Raw genomic sequence first — 21,129 nt, 5'->3', positions numbered from 1 at the left:
TAGGCTGTCTGTTGGTAATCAAGCCTGCTACTGTTGTGTCTGCAAATTTCATGACTGAGTTGGAGGCGTGTGTGGCCACGCAGTCATGGGTGAACAGGGAGTACAGGAGGGGGCTGAGCACGCACCCTTGTATTGAGGATCAGCGAAGTGGAGGTATTGTTTCCTACCTTCACCACCTAGGGGTGGCCCGTCAGAATGTCCAGGACCCAGTTGCACAGGGCGGGGTTCAGACCCAGGGCCTCGAGCTTAATGATGAGCGGATTCATATACAAGTTGTTATACAAAACAAGCTCAACACAATCATAAAACACAGACACATTCTTCAGTAAAAAGGTCCCCTAACAACTGTCTGAAATGCCTGAGAAGCACCAACTCCTCTCATTTTAAAGTGCATTGTAGATCATTCCACACGCAAAGCGCAAGGAAATCAAACAAAGGCTGATCTACCTCACTCTCCAGAAACCAAAGGGGTCTCCAGAGTTAACCAACCCTGTGAACGGGTTTGATAACTTTCATTTTAAATCTTAGGTCAGTAGGAAGTTTGTGGAGCAGGGCTTTGTAAACAAAAAGAGCATAATGATGTGATCTATGTAACTTCAGAGGTTCAGCCAACCTTTGGGTAAAGACTGATGAGTAATTAAACTGTCTCCTGTGATAAAACAAAGGGCGCTATGAAAAACTGTCCTGTGATAAAACAAAGGGCACTATGAAATACTGTCTCCTGTGATAAAACAAAGGGCACTATGAAAAACGGTCTCCTGTGATAAAACAAAGGGCACTATGAAAAACGGTCTCCTGTGATAAAACAAAGGGCACTATGAAAAACGGTCTCCTGTGATAAAACAAAGGGCACTATGAAAAACGGTCTCCTGTGATAAAACAAAGGGCGCTATGAAAAACTCTCTACTGTGATAAAACAAAGGGCGATATGAAAAACACCATCCAGGGGTTTAAGAGTAGAGGCAGATGCACTTTGATAAATAGTATCACCATAATCAACAACAGGTATGTTGACTGCACAATCTGCTTCCTGCTGACTAGAGAGAGACAAGATCTGTTTCTGTCAAATAAAGCCCACTTTAAATCTTTCTTAACAAGCTTGATCGTATGTTTTTTTACAATAAATCATTGTCAATCCAAATACCAAAATAGTTGTATGCAGGGTCTCCTTCAATTATAGGAACCATCCAATGAGTGAAGATGTAATCCGTAACAATCTTATGAGAACTTGAAAACAACATGTATTTAGTTTTGCCTGTATCAAGTACGAGTTTTAAATCAATAAGGGCTTCCTGTACAGCTACAAAGTGGGACTGTAGCCTTGTCGCCGCCAGGTCAGCAGTCGGGGCAATAGCGTACAGTATCATCCGCATATAAATGAAATGTACGTGTGAAAGGGAAGGAGTGGTAATCTGGGGTGACAACAGGGACATTATAACTGACCTGGAGTCTGTGTATGTGTGAAGGAGCAGGGGTGACAGCAGGGATGTATCATTACTGACCCAGGAACTGTGAAAGAGAAGGGATGGAAGTGACCCAGGATGTGTCTGTAACCCAGATCATCTGCACAGATTGTCCCTTGAAAGTGCATGAAGCACCAGGGGATAACAAATCATTGCACGCTGAACACAGGAATACATACATCTACAGTAGCCTATGCAGCTCGTCTAGACGCTGACATTGGGGGTGAGAAGCATCAGACCTATAGGATATCACAAAGTGATGTAAGTAAGCACACCAATAATATTTCAACTGCTGAGGAATTACCATATTACCTACTTAAATTAATACAAATCTGAAGTAAACATCAAGTAATAAGTGACCTGTCAAAAAAAGTGCCACCAACAAAGCCCGTGTATAGTGAAAGCTTCACAACGAGTTACACACCCAAAACACAGTCTAACATATTCAAAATGTTGAAATCTAAAGTGAGCATAGTACAAATAGTTGCAACATTTCCACCCAATGCCTGGCCTGGTCTTGTAACAAAGCAGTGACACCATGCCGCTACTCACACAGTGGCTGAAATGAGATTGGCTGTTGTTTTAACACAACCCTGGAAAGGGAAAAATAGCCATGTGAAATAGTAAGACCTATTGTACAGGAGTATTATGGCATCTCCGTTGTCAACGAAAACCGCCAATGTATAAAAGAGTAGAACATCATTGTGAAAAAGAACTATGTCAGGCAACAGCACTAGTGTTGAGTAAATTGTATCATTGTCCTACACGGGCTACTTTTTTTGTTCACTACATAAAAAAGCCCACAAATCACCCAGCGTATTGCGGGAGATATTATTTTCACTTTTCAGCGTGGATTACCAAACGGTCACGCAGGGCACGTGCCCCGGGGCCACCAGATAGTATATGATAGGAAAATGTGTAGAATTGAAGGAATTTAGCTTTAAACTGCAACATTTTCTCTTAGCCTGAAGAATAGCATTATAACATTGAAAATGTTTCTCTCTGCACCATGGCAAAATGTGTTGAAATGCAATAAGTTAGCGGATTTACAATGCGGTAGTCAGGCCCTGATTGCAACTTCCCTGAATGAGCTCCAAACAACAGAAATAGATCAACCAAGTGCTGTAAATACAAGCTACTCGCTCTTCCTCTCTAGAAGTTAACACCTGACTACATCCAGTGTTTCAAAACCATGACGATGATGGTGTGTGTGTATTCTTATGTCTGTCCGTGTGTGTGTGTGTGTGTGCGTGTGTGTGTGTGTGTGTGTGTGTGTGTGGAGCGGAAGACAGAACCTGGCTGCTTTCCGAGACAATTACAGTGCTCTCTGTGTGCCCATAATAACCGGCCACTTTAGAGTCATTAAAGTGACGTGAGGCTCTGCATTATCCTTTAACCCCCCGGTACCCTGAATTCCCCTGGCCATCCCTCTGTTCCCTACCTCGCCGTTCACAACCCGGGGAGTTCAACCACACACTCCGTCACCTGGAGAATACAGGGCAAAGAGGTGGAACACTCATTGGGAAGAGGAACTAGAGTATAACCGCTCTAGAACTCTCTTTCTCAATGGGAGGTGGTGGGGGGTAGGTGGTTTAAATGCTGCATGGGGACAGAAGGTAAAGGTGGATTGTATGGACGCAGTGTGTGAATGAGAATAGGGTAATAGAGGTAGGATAATTGTGTGATACTAAAAATAGGGTCACGGTCAGATGTAGAGATCAAATGTTGAAATACAGTGGTTTATGAATCCATAGGTATCAACATGTATGCACAGCATATCTGAATAGCTAATTGAAGAGAGTCTCAAAACACTGATGAAAGCTAATAACGTAATTTTATAAAAGCCATGCGTTTTCCATCCAAATAAATAACTAAGGAAACAGGGACCCATACATATGGTCAAATGTCACAAATAGTAATGTCTGCCTATTCTGCTGTATATATGCATTGCAAACATCGCTGTTCATTGTGAGCTAATTGTGAGCTAATGCGAGCTAATGTACTTTGAAAAAATAAATTCAATGTCAGTGCATTCATTTCAGTATATTGATTTAACAGCAGCAGAAGAATAAAAACATTTTTTTTACTATACTACAAATAACTGAATCTTTGTATTCAGACATTTTAACCCACCCATAAATTCCCATTTGTTTGTGACAATAAAATGTGTGCGTGTGTGTGTCTTACAGCTAAATGTAATAAAACAATTATCTTACACAATCAACATCATCCTCAAATTCACCAGTAACATTGTGACTAACGATGTGCACAGATTCTCTCGTTTTTACCTAACAGACTATTATAACCCCACTAAAAGATCGATCTCCGCTCATGTTATACATTCCATCATATTTGCATTTCCATCTCATTTTGCGATGGGAGATCAATATTAAATCAATCATAATGACAGATTAAATGGCATATTTGACCAGACTATCAGATTGAGCAATACATCACAGCATATGAGAAACAGGACACTAAAAATTTATTTTAATCAAATATTGATCTGCACCTAAATTTCTCACCTATAAAATGATCCTACATATTAGCATGGCTGGGATAAAATCCCAAGTGTATTTTGTAATGAGAGATAATGCGTTAAGTAATAAATGGATAAATTACTGGCCTTTGAAGTAAAAATTCTGGGTGGAACTTGTTGAGTTTGGAGACATTAGGTCTAATTACTAATTACAAACAATCCATCAGCTGTGTTTATGTGAAGTTGGTATTTAAATGTATCATTTGTCATATATTTTAGATATCTAAGTAATATCTATATATATGTAACATTATATATTTCAAATCAATAAGTAAACATAATATATCTATCAACAATGACAGTAGAAGGTTGGATCAGGTGTAATTTGAACTAGGGACAAAAAAACGACTGACTTCCCTATGAAAAGTATTGATCTATCTAAAGACAAACAGTACTGTATATTAAGCAATTTGAATCAAATGATTTAAATTCACTATGGTCTAATGTTTTAAAATGTTGTTTAATTCATTTATAGTTCAAATCATTGAAATGACTGCCCCTATGGCTAGGACAGCAGATTTAGGATAACCTACTTTTATTTCAATGTCACTTAAAAATAAAGTAGAGTTAATAGTGAGCTTAATTTAGAGTGGAAATGCGGTTGGGCTGCACACACAGTGGATGAGAGCTTTCCCTTCAGGCAATGGTTTTCAACTCGCTATGCGTTTTGAGCACTTAAATTTCAGGCTGTGAAATTCCTCACATAGCCTAATTTAGTGACATTTTCAACTGATTCACATGTGACTGTTGCGTTTTAACATTAGTTTGGATTGAGCAAGTCACTGACACAACGTTTAGCAATAGGAATGAATGCAATTGCCATCAACCTGCCACAACTTTTTCAAGGGGTGCGCCCTCAACGTGTCCTTCCATGTTTTCCTGTTGAGCCTACTAAAAACTGCATAACAGCATAGGCTGTTCTTAAACTTTTTCAGCCTGGGACCCAAATTAGAAATGTGTTTTCCTGGGACCCAAACTAGTAATGTTGTGTTTTCCTGGGACCAAATTAGAAATGTTGTGTTTTCCTGGGAACCAATTAGAAATGTTGTGTTTTCCTGGGACCCAATTAGAAATGTTGTGTTTTCCTGGGACCAAATTAGAAATGTTGTGTTTTCCTGGGACCCAAATTAGAAATGTTGTGTTTTCCTGGGACCAAATTAGAAATGTTGTGTTTTCCTGGGACCCAAATTAGAAATGTTGTGTTTTCCTGGAACCCAACTTAGAAATGTTGTGTTTTCCTGGAACCCAAATTAGAAATGTTGTGTTTTCCTGGAACCCAAACTAGAAATGTTGTGTTTTCCTGGAACCCAAACTAGAAATGTTGTGTTTTCCTGGAACCCAAACTAGAAATGTTGTGTTTTCCTGGGACCCAAATTAGAAATGTTGTGTTTTCCTGGGACCAAATTAGAAATGTTGTGTTTTCCTGGGACCAAATTAGAAATGTTGTGTTTTCCTGGGACCAAATTAGAAATGTGTTTTCCTGGAACCCAAACTTAAGAAAATATGCATTATCAGTACATTTCATTGCCCTTATGCCTAAAACAAATGCAATACAGACAAAAACAAATAACAATTAAATTAAATATTCATATAAACATATATTCATGTTTATTTTCCCCCATTAAAACCACTCTTACATAACTGTTGCTGTTAAAATACAATAAATAATTTTAATTCTGAACTGGAATAAACGGATCGATCACATCACACAGATGTATAACAGGACACACACACAGGCTTTTTGATAGTGCAACCCTAAGTAACAGTACAGATGAAAATGATCAGGCCTACTATACACCTTATTATATAAAGTATTGTTAAAATAAAGTCTAGGTTGGAACTGTTGCTGTTAAAATACATATGTTTTATTCTGAACTGGAATAAACTGATTGATCACATTACACAGATGTAGACCAGGAAACACACAGTCCTAATGAGAGGTGTGTGGCTGGTTGAAGTTTTCAACAAGCAGGTCTATTCTGGGCTCTGCTTTAGACAGTGTAACACTGAGGTCATGCTCAGCACTGACACTGTTTCTGTGCTTGTTTTAAGTATGTCAGAGTTGAGAACCCTGGCTTGCATAGGTATGTGATGCCAAACTGGATCAGAACATTTCCTTCTTTCTCAGTCAGGCAGGAGACCGCTTCCTTCTGTAGATGAGGAACCCTGAACTGTGTGAGTGTGTTTGCCTCAAAAAGCATATTGCTTCAGTCAATTTATTCCAGTTCAAAATAAAAAGTATTACTTATATTTTAACAGTTCCAACGTAGACTAGTTTTCAACATTAATTTCTACAGTAAGATGTGCAGTAGGCCATTTTTCATCTGTACTGTTTCCTAGGATTGCACTATCAGTAACTAGCTAGCTTGCGTTGGCTAATGTTTGTTATTAGCTGTGTAAAGTTACAAGGCCAGGGGATTGTTTGAAAGATAAACTCACATCGACTACTATGAGAGATAGTACTCCCTTATTTCTGCTGATCATCACCTGTCATAAAACGACGATGCCAAGCTAGTTGACTGACTTCTCCACTGTGGAATCACTGTTTCCTGAAGAACGCTGCCCTGTTCTGAAAGAACTCGCAAGTTGGTAACCGACAGCGCTGCTGCTGAACCACAGCGCTGCGTCGTGTGTGTCGCGGAGCGATCTTCAAGAAACCCGCAGAAAAAAGATCCGGTGAACCGCGAAGCACATGGGCATCTCCCTCTCACACAGCTACCAACCCGAGCGGAGACCGCTGACAAGTCGAGAGCGCAGATGCACTTGGCCAAATCAATCCATGAAAGAATTATACATTTAGTCTGACACCTCGCGACCCACCATTAACAGGTCGGCCGTGACCCATATTTTAAGAAAGGCTGACATAGGCCTAGAGTCAGATTTGGCCCAAATAGAGCATTAAAAAATATGACCTAAAGTTGAGTCATTACAGCTAAATGACATGTCAAACATTGACTTCCACACAATGGAAAATGTCTCCCCCATCCTTGTTTACTGCGTTTCTATCTTGACGCGCTAAACTTCAACTAGCATAAACTAGCATAAATCATTTGATGTCTCCACTCACCTGGCATTGGTGCAGTCGTTGTACAGAGTCTCGAAGTCTTTCCTGGAGATGAGTTTGCAGCGGTTGACTCCTGGCTGGATGGCCCCGAGACCTCGCAGGATGCGGACCTGCTCCACATTGCAGACCACGGGCGTGATCTCCAGTCTCTTCAGCTTGGTGTACACGGTGTGCAGTCCTCCGACCAGGTGCTTCAGAAACAGATCGAAAGCCTGGGGCAGGCAGATGAGTTCGCACCCGTCCACCGTGAAAGACGCCACCTTCGCCCCCCGCAACTCCACCATTTTACACTCGTTGTTCTGCGGGGTGTTCTCAACAGGCGACGGAGTCAAGTATACTGGCTTGCTGGGCAGAGCCCCAGTCGGGGTCAGGATGCCGGGGCTACTGGTGCCGAGGAGCTCCGAGCGGAACAGGTTCTGTCCGGAGGGGGCCATTGAGGGAGACCGGGGAGAAGTTGTCGACGGCGGGGAGGTGGTCGCAGAAGGAGTAGAGATCGAATGCGGCTGGACCAGAGGGGTTGGCGGGATCAGAGCAGCCGGTACGGCCATGGTCACCTAGGGGAAGAAGAGTAAGTTCAAAGTAGAAAACCCAGTCCTGCAGAAAAAAAAGTGCAGCTGTCGAGAATTTCCAAATGAAATAATCCACGGGAGTTTAGCTCCTCTGATGAGTTGGGGAGTAGAATGATATGCTGAAAAGACGCGGTGAGTGAGGGTTTGGGCTGAGCACGGAGAGACAATGATCACAGATAGGAGGAGAAATGACCGGAGGAGAATGAGCTGAAAAGTGCGGCTCCACTAGACCGCTAAGCTCTATGGATGAGTTGTTGTTGTCACAAGGTACGGAGGGGGAGGAGCTAGGGGACAGTGGAAACCCTTGAAGAACAGACAGACAACACTGGGCACAAACTGCTCGAATCAACGTAGTTTCCACATCATTTGTCAACGTATTGTGACGTGGAATGTACGTTACGTGGAAAATGCATTGGATTTGAAAAAGTAATCAACGTTGTTTTGGGGGTGAAATTTCAATCAAAGGATTACGCAGGGCCGTGCACAGACCTCTCAGGGGGCAGGTGCTCAAAATGGAAAAAAGGGCACCCTCCTCCCCTCTTGAAAAAATATTATTCATAGCATACCAAATGCCTCTAGCAACAAATTGCATAGTCCTTTTATTTGTGCAACAACACACTCACTCATCATCACAAATTGTAAGTAAGCTAGTTACAGTGCCTCCTAAAGACATGATTGACATTGGGAAAAGGGGGTGGGGGGCTATCAGCTGATCATTGATGTTGATGATTTATGTAAATCTGCTAGTTAGCTAGCTCAATTTCTTTTACTGATTTTGATTGAACTCTGTCTTTTTGCCTCTGCTGCTTACATCAGGCAACCAGACCTAATATTGATGATGATGTAGGCTAAATCAAGTGTTATTAAATGTTATGCTGCTGTGGCAGTACTGTTGATATTTAAACTAGGTAGCTAGCATGGCCATAACTACATATGAGGACACTGATGTCCGGACCTTAGTCATTTTTTCAAATTTTAAACGAAATAAATAACAAAAACATATTTTGTACACAATAAAGAAAATCAATTATGGGTCAATGTCTAAATATTGCTCCCAGCATTGATCAATGCTCAGAATGCTTATTTTCTTTGATCATCAGTGCTATCCGGGATCCTTGGGATGTCCCTTCCCTAAACCCTAACCTTCACCATAACCCTTATCTAACCTTAACCTTTAGAATAACTGCTTTAAATGTCAACTTAAATGGGATAGGGACGTCCCACGGTTCACAGATAGCACGGACCATTCTTGATCTGACTGAGTTGCAAACGCGTGGCATCCTGAACAGTAGTTTGTTCGCTACGTTTGCCTGCGCCCCCTGGATTTGCCTCATGGATTCGCTTTTGTAGCAGCAATTTCACTATTCTCTCAAAAGGCTAACTCCGCCCTCATGTGACACAGGTTGAGGGCCTGAGACGTGAAACAAACTACCCAAGCTCGCAAGTATGCAATAGAGACACTGCTTACAGTAACCATGTTTCCATCCACAGTTTTTATGAGACGCTATATCCGTTTTCTACAGACTGCTATATCAGTCCGCTAATACAGGATTAGACTTAGGAAAAAGGGTTACACAAGGATTCTGCGGCTGTCCCCATAGGAGAACCCTTTTTGGTTCCATGTAGAACTCTCTTTCCACATGGACCCCAAACAGGTTCTACCAGGAACCAAAAGGGGTTCTTCAAAGGGTTCTCCTATGGGGACAGCCAAAGAACCCTTTTTGGTTCTAGTGTAGTGCACTACTTTTGTGATCTTTTTGGGGTTGCTGCAACACTCCTACTTCCCGCGGATATGGGTCCTCCCACTACAGTTTGACAAACCATGCAGTTCATTAGGCTTATTCTGGTGACATGATGATCGATGTGTGACTGCCATTTGACAACAAAAAATATTCTTGCTCTTATCCCTCATGTAGCCTAGACTAACCTACTTGCACTGTATCTGCAAGCTGTTGGCTAGAGGACACATGCCAAGACCAAATCAGGCACATTTGCTATTTAATCGGTAGAGTTGAAAATGCAATTGAACTTTAGATTTTTATTCGGTACGTGATCGAAAAAGTACATTTTGTGTGCGCTATGTCATCAATCACTGCTTTTTATCCGCAACAAGTCTGTTTGGTGGAAACACACCACTGGTGGGAAAATACGAACAAAAAATGACTCTCAGCGAATGAGTGTACAACTACATTGCCAAAAGTATGTGGACACCCCTTCAAATTAGTGGATTCGGGTATTGCAGCCACACCCATTGCTGACAGGTGTATAAAATTGAGCACGCAGGCATGCAATCTCTATAGACAACATTGGACATTAGACTGGCCCACACTAAAGAGCTCAGTGACTTTCAACGTGGCACCGTAATAGGATGCCTGTAAGGTATACGCAGGGAAGCAGGTGCAGAAGGTGAGTTTAATAATAAGAAACATGACGATTATCGAAACAGGAGTAGATTACTGAACATAAACACAATACTGCCTGAAGACAGGCTACTGGGGGCTAAATAAAGGGAGAGAAATCAGGGTGGTGATGAGGTCCAGGTGTGCGTAATGTGAGTTGCCAGGACCGGTGTTAAGTAGAAGGTCATCGATCGAACAGAGCAGGAGTAGGCGGGACAATGCCACATTTCCAAGTCAGTTCGTCAAATGTCTGCCCTGCTAGAGCTGCCCCGGTCAATTGTAAGTGCTGTTATTGTGAAATGGAAACATCTAGGAGCAACAACGGCTCAGTCGCAAAGTGGTAGGCCACACAAGAACTGGACCGCTGAAGTGGGTAGTGCGTAAAAATCCTTGGTTTACTCCATGGTTACAGCCCTGGTAGGTAGCTACACACACTTGACCGGTGACCGCATCTCTCAAGCCATGCATGTTTGGATACCAACGCTAACCAAACTCCATACAGGGCAGACTGGGAAAATCGCACAACCGGGCAAACAAAGGACTGGGGTGGGCGGTGGAAAACTCGATGACAACTTGCGGGGAGTGGGTTCCGAACAACAACTACAGAATATGTACAAATACCCCCAAAATATTTATGGAGGAATTATACCACCATACAAAAAGGCACTTAGAGGCTGGAAGGGCGAAGGGGCATGTGCTTTGCCCAGGTAGAGCCCTATCTGTGCATGTGCCTGAGATGTCATCATGGTAACCAACATAAAATATGTTGAATTTGTACCTTTAAAACAACATCAGCACCTTCTACTTGAGAATGAAACTACAGCTACCTTTTGTTCTCCCATCCCAGGTTTAACCAAGCCCAGCCCTGCTTAGCTATGATAATTGCCACTGACTATTACCGATGTGATATCGTGAGAAGGATTGTTGCGAGATTTGGTGTCACTGATAAGTCACAATAAGTATTCAATCGCTTTGTTATAGCAAGCCAAAATAATTTTAGGTGTAAAAATGTGCTTAACCAATCACATAAGTTGCATGGATTCATTCAGTGTTCAATAATAGTGGTTAGAGAATAATGAATAATGGGGAAATATTGTACAATCCAGGTGTGACAGCTCTTAGAAACTTACCCAGAAAGACTCACAACTGTAATAGCTGCCAAAGGTGATTATAAAGTATATTGTCTCGAGGGGGTGTTGAATACTGATCTAATCAATATCTATTCATTTTTTATTTTTCAATAATACTTAATAAATGTTCAAATTTTACTTCCTCTGACATTACAGAGTATTTTGTGTAGATCGTTTACCAAAAAATGACAATGACATCCATTTGAATCCCACTTTGTAACACAACAAAATGTGGAAAAAGTCAAGAGGTGTGAATACTTTCTGAAAGCATTTGCAAAGTCATCAACAGGAAATGTTTGAGTTCAACACAGAATTCAACTAAAAATAGACCTATAAAAAAGGCCTAGGGTTTCAGGTTCTGGTTGATTTCAAATGTAATGATATTTAGTGCTATTGAATTGTGTTTGGTTGTCAGCGCAATCAAATACTGTATCAAAATTTGAAGGAGATGTATCTTCTGCTTGTCATAGTTCCATCTGTGCCACTGACTGAGTCTGGCTTTAATTCCAGTTTGTCTACAAATTTATAAATAATATGTTGGATTCACATCTCCATCTCAACCGAAAATTAAAGTTAAAGAACAGGACTAAATCGAATCAAATTGTATTTATAGTGCAGCGGTCTAAGGCACTGCATCTCAGTGCTAGAGGCGTCACTACAGACACCCTGGTTCAAATCCAAGCTGTATCACAACCGGCCGTGATTGGGTAACCATAGGGCGGCGCATAATTGGCCCAGCATTCGTCCGGGTTTGGCCGGTGTAGGCCGGCATTGTAAATAAGAATTAGTTTTTAACTGACTTGCCTGGTTAAATAAAGGTTAAATTTGAAAATGTAAAAAAAATCTACTACTTTGATTTTAACACATAACAAAATTAAGTCAGTAAAACATACCACACTTTTTAGATTGGTTTATATTTGCAAACTGTTTAGTGCCATTATCTCAATTAAATTCTGCACCAGCTTTCTAGATACACATAGGCCTAGGTACTCATTGGATATGAAGACGGTTGTCATAAGTGAGTACTCTGTGACAGGTGAAGTGTGAAATTGACTGATAAAATGGATTGCTTCCCATGCATTCACTTCCCTAAACTCAACACCTCTTAAAGAGGTGCTTCTGGAAGCTAGTAATGCATGCTGGGAATCAGGTGTCGCATAAGTGTAATGTGACGAATGGGATAAAAGTTTAAAATAATAAATAATATTAATGCTCTGAAAAGCAGACACAAGTGTGATGATTAAATTGTTGTTTTTCTTACAGGGTTGTATGTGTTAAAGTCAGGCCAATGTGTGTCACACTTAACTGTAAGACAGAGATGGAGAGCAGAGCTGTACATTTAAAAGTTAGACATTATATAATAACAAATCTCTAGTGTTAATGATTTACAAAAACGATATTTATTTATTATTAAATAATCAGGAGTTAACACTAGCTACACCAATTTTCTCCTTTTGTATGTTGGTATTCGTATTAAGGTAGAGCCAACTTGATTTCCAAGCCTTATATCCATAACTTTAATAATATAGCCAGGCAGCATATTGTCTAATGAATGTGTTCCACTGGGGCAACCAAAAACCATTAGCGTATTTGTATGTATTTTGATTTAATGACATTTTGTAACAATAATATCATAAGCAAACTCCACTGATACTCATCTACACAAATTGCCATAACACATGAATAACTTTAATTCATGAGCCATTAATAGATCATTTATAGGACATGTGTAAATAGTTTATTAAACATACTCTGAATTAACACCAAGTGCATCCTTGTTGTGTGTCAGATCAGTGTTAAGCTGTGTGCCATTTCAAAATTATCATTCAGAGAAAGAGGTGGCTTGTAGTGTAAAATCAATAGCTACTTAAAATTCATCGCCAGGCAATCCATTTGCCCTTTATGTTGCTAACCTTTTGCTTAAATATGCACCATATTAAGATTTCATTATATACAATGAATGTCACAACAGTTTGCCCACTATTTTTCATGTTTGCATGGGTTAACTGCAAATCATTGCGCTTGTAATATCTGAAAAATGACTCCCATTAGCGTTCCTGAAGAGGAGAAAAAATAGGGTGGAAAATATGAAATTAAATACATTTAAAACCTTTAAAAGCACCACGGGATGCTTGTGATGTTTTTGATTCAAAGGTCCTTTAACACACTGGGTGGGCTCTTCCTTATAAATCTGACCCCAGTTAGTTATATATATGTATATATATTATATGTATATATATATACATACTGTATATATATATATATATATATATATATATATATATATATATATATATATATATATATATATATATATATATATATATATATATATATATATATATATCCAGATGAAGTATGTACTGTGGTGTTAGTGTGTGTAGCCTCATCATACCCTACAAGCTGCCACAATAGCTCAAATAGAGCATTTACCACTTGTAGAAAACATGGTTTCTCTGTATACTTTCTTCATGCCTTGAAAAGTTGTACAGGATCTTGAAATGTATGAGTGCATATTGGCAGAAAAAAACACAACATATTTCTTTCTCCCTTATGTTGAACAACAACAATGAATTTCCTTCTTATGTATTATAAGTGCCAGTTTATCATGAGTCTCTTTGGCAAGTAGTGTTTTCTAGGCTGAACGAAGATGGAAACTGTTTTTGTCAGCATTAAATTACAGTAATTGATTGTTGAAAGCATAATATTATGTCAAGGTTGTCATTTCTCCCTTCCACAACAAGCAGGTAGAAAATGATCAACTCTGACAACTGTCATGGTGTGTAGTTGGTTTCCAGTCTCTACATACTCTGTTGAGTTTCAACAAGTACATGAAAGTCGACAAAATGAGAGTGTTGCTAACAAATGAGTACTGTCCAACTGTAATCACCCCAAAACTGATGTATGGCATGGCATCAGCCAAGTATTTAAATATGTATAGATATGAGACAAGACTTCTGCATGATCAATGACACTGTATATTGTTTGATGTAATAATTTATTCACCCCATAAAGCGTTGATAAAACAATGTTGAAAAGCAATTTAAATTAAATTAATTTAAATGTCAATTCTCATGGTTAGGATTTTTCTATAATTGGCTATTTAATTAAAATAATTTTCATAGTCAGTAATACAGCCAGCAACTTGTAGTGCGCTAACGTGTTTTAATTACATGGTATTAACATAATTGATATGCTTTAGAAAGCATGGTAAATAAGAAATAATTAGACCAATCATATATCATCCCTTTACGGACATTAAGTGTATCACAATATAATTGATGAAAAAAAATCCGGGGAGATGAATAACTTTAATTGTGCCGAGTTGGTGTACGCAGCTCCGAACAAAGAATCATACTCACCATATATTATATTTCCACTGCAATTTATTATCGGCAACATCACTTAGCACTTGGTGGCAAACCACTCTCCCCTACTATGATTACATGACATTTGAAAGCCGAAGTGATGGGCTTAATCCCAAATGGCACCTTATTCCCTATATAGTGCACTACTTTTCACCAGAGCCCTGGTCAAAACTAGTGCACTATATAGGGTATATGGTGCCATTTGGGATGCAGAGACATTATGTAGTCTTTTAAATGTCCCTTCACCCAACATCCATTAATCACCTAACCATTCTTCTACACAAGGCTAATGAGGGAGAAGGTGCTTCCAGAGCTTCAAATATTTAGATGCTCGGAATAAGGCCGGTATTGATCTTGAATATTTGTTTCTCCAAGGTTACACTGGCTTGAACCCATCTTTACTGCAACGCCACCACCACCACCCACCGCAAACATGCCAACTGCTGTGGTTAGGTTTCAATGACTTATTTTCTTCACCTTCTCTCCTTTGAATACAACAGATTTGCTAAGATAAAGTTTTATGATAGATATCCAGCACGGGTGGCTGGTGGTACCTCATTTGGGGAGGACGGGTTCATACTAATGGCTGGAATGGTATCAAACACATGGTTTCCATGACACCATTCCATTTACTCCATTTCAGTCATTATTATGAGCTGTCCTCACCAACCTCCTGTAAATATTATCCAGCATATAGCACTTGAAGTTAAAGGTAGACTCAGTGATATGGCATTACCACAAGAAGCAATGCAACTTTTAACACAAACAAAGAGGATGAAGCAGGAGGCTAGACTCGCCAGCATTTCTTTTCACACAGCTAGTACGTTATACGAGAGGGGAAAGAACTCCTAAACACATGCACAGGCCCTTATAAGTATGCTGAAGAGTTCAGCGTCGTCTCAAACTTTCTCTGCAATGTCTTTGGAATCACTGCAGCTCATAGTCACATCATATTGCTTATTCTCAGTTCAAGTGACAGTTTTGGAACAAACAATAACCGTGAACATGAGCGAAACAGTACCATGTGGCAACAAACACTCACACGGAAACAAACACCCTCCACTCAAAAGTGAAACCCAGGCTACCTAAGTATGATTCTCAATCAGAGACAACTAACGACACCTGCCTCTGATTGAGAACCATACTAGGCCGAACACAAAAACCCCAACATAGAAAAACACACATAGACTGCCCACCCCAACTCGCGCCCTGACCATACTAAATAAAGACAAAACAAAGGAAAATAAAGGTCAGAACGTGACACCAGGGCTCTCCAGCCCTGTTCTTAGAGTAGGTTTTCAATACAACCCCAGTCAACCCGCAAATGATTAGAAACAGGTGTGCTAGATTAGTGTTGGAGTGAAAACCTACAGGACAGTAGCTCTCCATGAACAGAGTTGGAGAGCCCTGGTCCACACTGATCAGCAGTTTTATAAGGAAAGGAGATAAGGAAGGAAGACCATTAAAGAGAATGGGTACAGAGCCTGGGGGCCTTCAGGGAAGCAGATGCCTGAAGTGAAGTCCACCTGCTCCTTTGGTGTCATTGATCACCTGCAGCAAGAGGGGTGTTGATGCCCATCACTCATTATAGAAGAGGTGGTGTTTGTACATAATGGAAAACACAACTACAAATCTCCATCCATACAAGACAACAATGATTTTGAGCTTGGCTGGCTGGCACACACAAACACACACAAACACAACCTCTCTGGGAGAACAGAACAAGCCAAGAGAGAACTCCTTTCATTTTCGAAGAGGCCGACCCCACAGATACAGAACCAACCTATACTTTAGAACACTCATAATGGCTCCAGCCTCCAACCCACATCCAACTATACTTCACTGGACACCATGCAGATTCTACTAATATGCACTATATGACCAACAGTATGTGGACACCTGCTCGTCAAACATCTCATTCCAAAATCATGGGCATAAATTTGGAGTTGGTCCCCCCTTTGCTGCTATAACAGCCTCCACTCTTCTGGGAAGGCTTTCCAATAGATGTTGGAACATTGTTGCAGGGACTTGCATGTGTTCGATGGGGTTGAGGTCAGGGCTCTGTGCGGGCCAGTCAAGTTCTTCCACACCGATCTCGACAAACCATTTTTGTATGGACCTCACTTTGTGCATGGGGCATTGTCATGCTGAAACAGGAAAAAGCCTTCCCCAAACTGTTGCCACAAAGTTGGAATCGTCTACAATGTCATTGTATGCTGTAGCGTTAATATTTCCCTTCACTGGAACTACGGGGCCTAGCCCGAACCATGAAACAACAGCCAAGACCATTATTCCTCTTCCACCAAATTTTACAGTTGGCACTATGCATTGGGGCAGGTAGCATTCTCCAGGCATCCGCCAAACCCAGATTCGTCCATCAGACTGCCAGATGGTGAAGCGTGATTCATCACTTCAGAGAACGCGTTTCCACTGAGATCTTAGGCTTGTGTGCTGCTGCTCGGCCATGGAAACCCATTTCATGAAGCTCCCGACAAACAGTTCATGGGCTGACATTGCTTCCAGAGGCAGTTTGGAATTAGGTAGTGAGTATTACAACCGAGGACAGGCGATTGTTACGTGCTACACGTTTCAACACTCGGCCGGCCTGTGTGCTCAATTTTATACACCTGTCAGCAACGGGTGTGGCTGAAGTAGCCAAATCCACTAATTTGAAGTGGTGTCCACATACTTTTGTATATATAGTGTATCTAAGGCCTGGGTTCAAATACTATTTGAAATCATTTAAAATACTTTAGCTGTGCTTTATTGAGCTTGCCTGGTGCAATGGAACCAAATTAAGTGCAAAACCCCGCCCAACTGGCACTCAAGAGGCAGGGTATAACAAATGATAAACAGATTTCAAATTGTATTTTGAACCCAGGATTAATATTACCACCTTTGCTGTTTCACATGTGAAATAGCTGTTTTCACATGTAAAAGCTGAAATTTCACATAAAACTATATTTTCAATGTATTAAATTTAACGTTCAAATCAAATGTATTTATATAGCCCTTCTTACATCAGCTGATATCTCAAAGTGCTGTACAGAAACCCAGCCTAAAACCCCAAACAGCAAACAATGCAGGTGTAGAAGCAAAGGAAGGCCAAAAAGATCATCAAGGACAACAACCACCTGAGCCACTGCCTGTTCACCCCATTCAAATGTTAACACAACATTTTCACGTGAAGAGAATATTATGTTTTCACCTTTCATGAGAATCAGATATGCAGTTTAACAAGAATATGTACATACAAATATATGGATGTGCGATGGCCGTGCGGCATAGGCAAGATGCAGTAGATGGTATAGAATACAGTATATACATATGAGATGAGTAATGTAGGACATGTAAACATTATTAATGTGGCATTATTTAAGGTGACCAGTGATACCTTTATTAAGTCAATTTATCAATGAGGCCAGAGATTTGAGTCTGTATGTTGGCAGCAGCCTCTCTATGTTAGTGATGGCTGTTTAACAGTCTGATGGCCTTGAGATAGAAGCTGTTTATCAGTCTCTCGGTCCCAGCTTTGATGCACCTGTACTGACCTCACCTTCTGGATAATAGTGGGGTGAACAGGCAGTGGCTCAGGTGGTTGTTGTCCTTGATGATCATTTTGAACTTCCTGTGACATTGGGTGCTGTAGGTGTCCTGGGGGGCAGGTAGTTTGCCCCCCGGTGATGCGTTGTGCAAACCTCACTACCCTCTGGAGAGCCTTACGGTTGAGGGTGGTGCAGTTGCCGTACCAGGTGGTGATACATCCCGAAAGGATGTTCTCGATTGTGCATCTGTAAAAGTTTGTGTGTTTTTGGTGAAAAACCAAATTTTGAAGAGGTTGGTGCACCTTCTTCACAACGCTGTCTGTGTGGGTGGCCCATTTCAGTTTGTCCGTGATGTGAACGCCCGAGGAACTTAAAACTTTCTCCACTACTGTTCTGTCGATGTGGATAGGGGGCTGCTTCCTCTGCTGTTTCCTGAAGTCCACAATCATCTCCTTTGTTTGGTTGACGTTGAGTGAGAGGTTATTTTCCTGACACCACACTCCGAGGGCCTTCACCTCCTCCCTGTAGGCCGTCTCGTTGTTGTTGGTAAGCAAGTCTACAACTGTAGTGTCATCTGCAAACTTGATGATTGAGTTGGAAGCGTGCATGACCACGCGATCATGAGTGAACAGGGAGTACAGGAGAGGGCTGAGAACGCACCCTTGTGGGGCCCCAGTGTTGAGAATCAGTGGGGTAGAGATGTTGTTTCCTACCTTCACCGCCTGGGGGCGACGGGTCAGGAAGTCCAGGAGAGAGAGGGTTAGGAGACAGAGAGAGAGAGAGAGAGAGATTTGTGGATAGTTACACTGAGTACACAATAAATTAGGAACACCTGCTCTTTCCATAACATAGACTGACCAGGTGAACCCAGGTGAAAGCTATGAACCTTATTGAAGTTACTTGTTAAATCCACTTCAATCAGTGTAGATAAAGGGGAGGAGACAGGTTAAAGAAGGATTTTTAAGCCTTGTGACAATTGGATTGGAGACATGGATTGTGTGTGTGTGTGTGAGTGTGTGTGCCATTCAGAAGGTGAATGGGCAAGACAAAATATTTAAGTGCCTTTGAACGAGGTATGCTAGTAGGTGACAGGTTTTTCACTCTCAACATTTTCCCGTGTGTGTCATGAATGGTCCACCATGCAAAGGACATCCAGCCTTGGAGTCAACATGTGGAAATGCCATGACGAATTGAGGCTGCTCTGAGGGGAGAAAGGGGGTGCAACTCAATATTAGGAAGCTGCTGTTAATGTTTTGTACACTCAGTGTATATAGCAGTGGGCAAGGAGTTAAGAGGCAGAATTAGAACACTCATAATGGTTGCATAACCTACTGAATTGGATGCCATGCACCTTTAAAACAGTTACATAGAGAGAGAGATCTGTGGAGATCTAAATCGCGGTGGCGAGGAGGTAAAACCTGTATAAACAGCAGTAATTACCGGGCCATCGACAGCCTCGTGGTGTTGTGCTCATTCTGCCACAGCCGCAGTGATTAAAATGAATCCCCATCGACTTCTCCATTAAAGCGCTGACAGGAGCGATCCCGTGACCTTTCCCCATTGATTGAACATAACAATCACAATTCAATTGTGATGCAGAGAGAACATTTGTTATAATGTACACAAGATGCATGAGCCATTTCCCGGGCCTTGGGAAGGGTAATCAATGGAGTGACTCTTTGAGAGTGATGCCGAGAGAGAGAGTGATGCCGAGAGAGAGTGATGCCGAGAGAGAGTGATGCCGAGAGAGAGTGATGCCGAGAGAGAGTGATGCCGAGAGAGAGAGAGAGTGATGAGAGAGAGAGAGTGATGAGAGAGAGAGAGAGAGAGAGAGAGAGAGAGAGAGAGAGAGAGAGAGAGAGAGAGAGAGAGAGAGAGAGAGAGAGAGAGAGAGAGAGAGAGAGAGAGAGAGGACAATGAGTCCTTGGATAGCAGACTCTAAATCATACAGTCTCAAGTAGTGTATGATAGTGGCAATGAGCTGCATTTAAATGGTCTGATTCCTGCTCTCCTTATCGTTCAATAGGGCAACAATGTGTGATTTGTATATATTGTATAGTCGCTACATGCTAACTGTCCCAAGCTATGCATGTAGGCAATATGGTTGCCATAGCAAAATAGCTTTTTAAGGCCTGCATCACTATACTGGGAACTGTGCCGTTTCTTAAAGGACGTTTTGGGGTGTTTTTTGAGCCCTTGTTTGTGTCGTATACATGCCGGCATACTGCCGAACTGCCGAACCAGCCTAAGAATGTCTATCGCTTGTGGGTAAGTTTCTCCAAACCGAGCAAAATCACACAAAAAAGTTTCTGAACATTTCTATAGCATGCCATTTATATCACAAATAAAAATTTTGTAAAAAAGAAAACGAACCTGTCCTCTCCGACCGTAAAACATTTAGTAGTCCAGTAGGCCAGGAGTGACAGCCTGAAGGAAAGGGGTGCATGGAGAATGGAAAATGGATTGAGAATGGATAGATAGATCCTGGAGAATGGATGGAGCCTACATTTTCATTTGCCAATTTTGTAATCTCTTATCCAGTGACTTACAGTTATTGGATTCATCTTAGATAGCTAGATGGGACAACAACATATCTCAGTCATAGTAAGTACATTTTTCCTCAATAAAGTAGCTATTAGCAAAGTCAGTGCTAGTGGGCAGGGGGGTTGAGTGTGTGTGTTAGTTCACGAAAGGCATTTTGTTAAATTATTATCTTTAAAAATTGGGAATTAGGGGGGGGTTCAGATGTTTTCGGAAGATGGGCAGGGTGCCAGGACAGAGAAGAGCTTTGACTGGGATGAGTGGGAGCTGCCCTCTTGTAGGGGCGGGAAGGCCAATAGACCAGAGGTGGCAGAACGGAGAATTCAGGTTGGGGTGTAGGGTTTGAGCATAGCCTGAAGGTAAGAAGGGGCAGTTTCTCTTGTTCTCTCTCTTCTCTCTTGGATGCGAGGGGGAGTGGGGTGACATTGGAGGACAATTGATAAAACTTTCCTAAGTTAAAACCCCCACTTGCACTACACACTCCATGAAGGTTTAGAGCCATAAAACCATA

General features: G+C 41.2%; 1 protein-coding gene across 2 annotated transcripts in view; it reads right to left on the bottom strand.

Annotated features, from left to right (window-relative positions):
* dachd (dachshund d) overlaps positions 1–7,886 on the bottom strand; it is a 317,668-nt gene extending 309,782 nt beyond the window's left edge. For both annotated transcript variants that reach the window (XM_042306339.1, XM_024388635.2), the window contains exon 1: positions 7,070–7,886. In XM_042306339.1, coding sequence (XP_042162273.1) covers positions 7,070–7,614 — 545 coding nt within the window. In that variant the 5' untranslated portion in view covers positions 7,615–7,886. The remainder of the gene's footprint in view (positions 1–7,069) is intronic.
* Positions 7,887–21,129: the final 13,243 nt, after the last annotated feature.

Source organism: Oncorhynchus tshawytscha, linkage group LG26 (assembly GCF_018296145.1).
Source record: "Oncorhynchus tshawytscha isolate Ot180627B linkage group LG26, Otsh_v2.0, whole genome shotgun sequence".
Classification (NCBI taxonomy): domain Eukaryota; kingdom Metazoa; phylum Chordata; class Actinopteri; order Salmoniformes; family Salmonidae; genus Oncorhynchus; species Oncorhynchus tshawytscha.
This window is presented reverse-complemented; position numbering and strand designations above follow the sequence as displayed.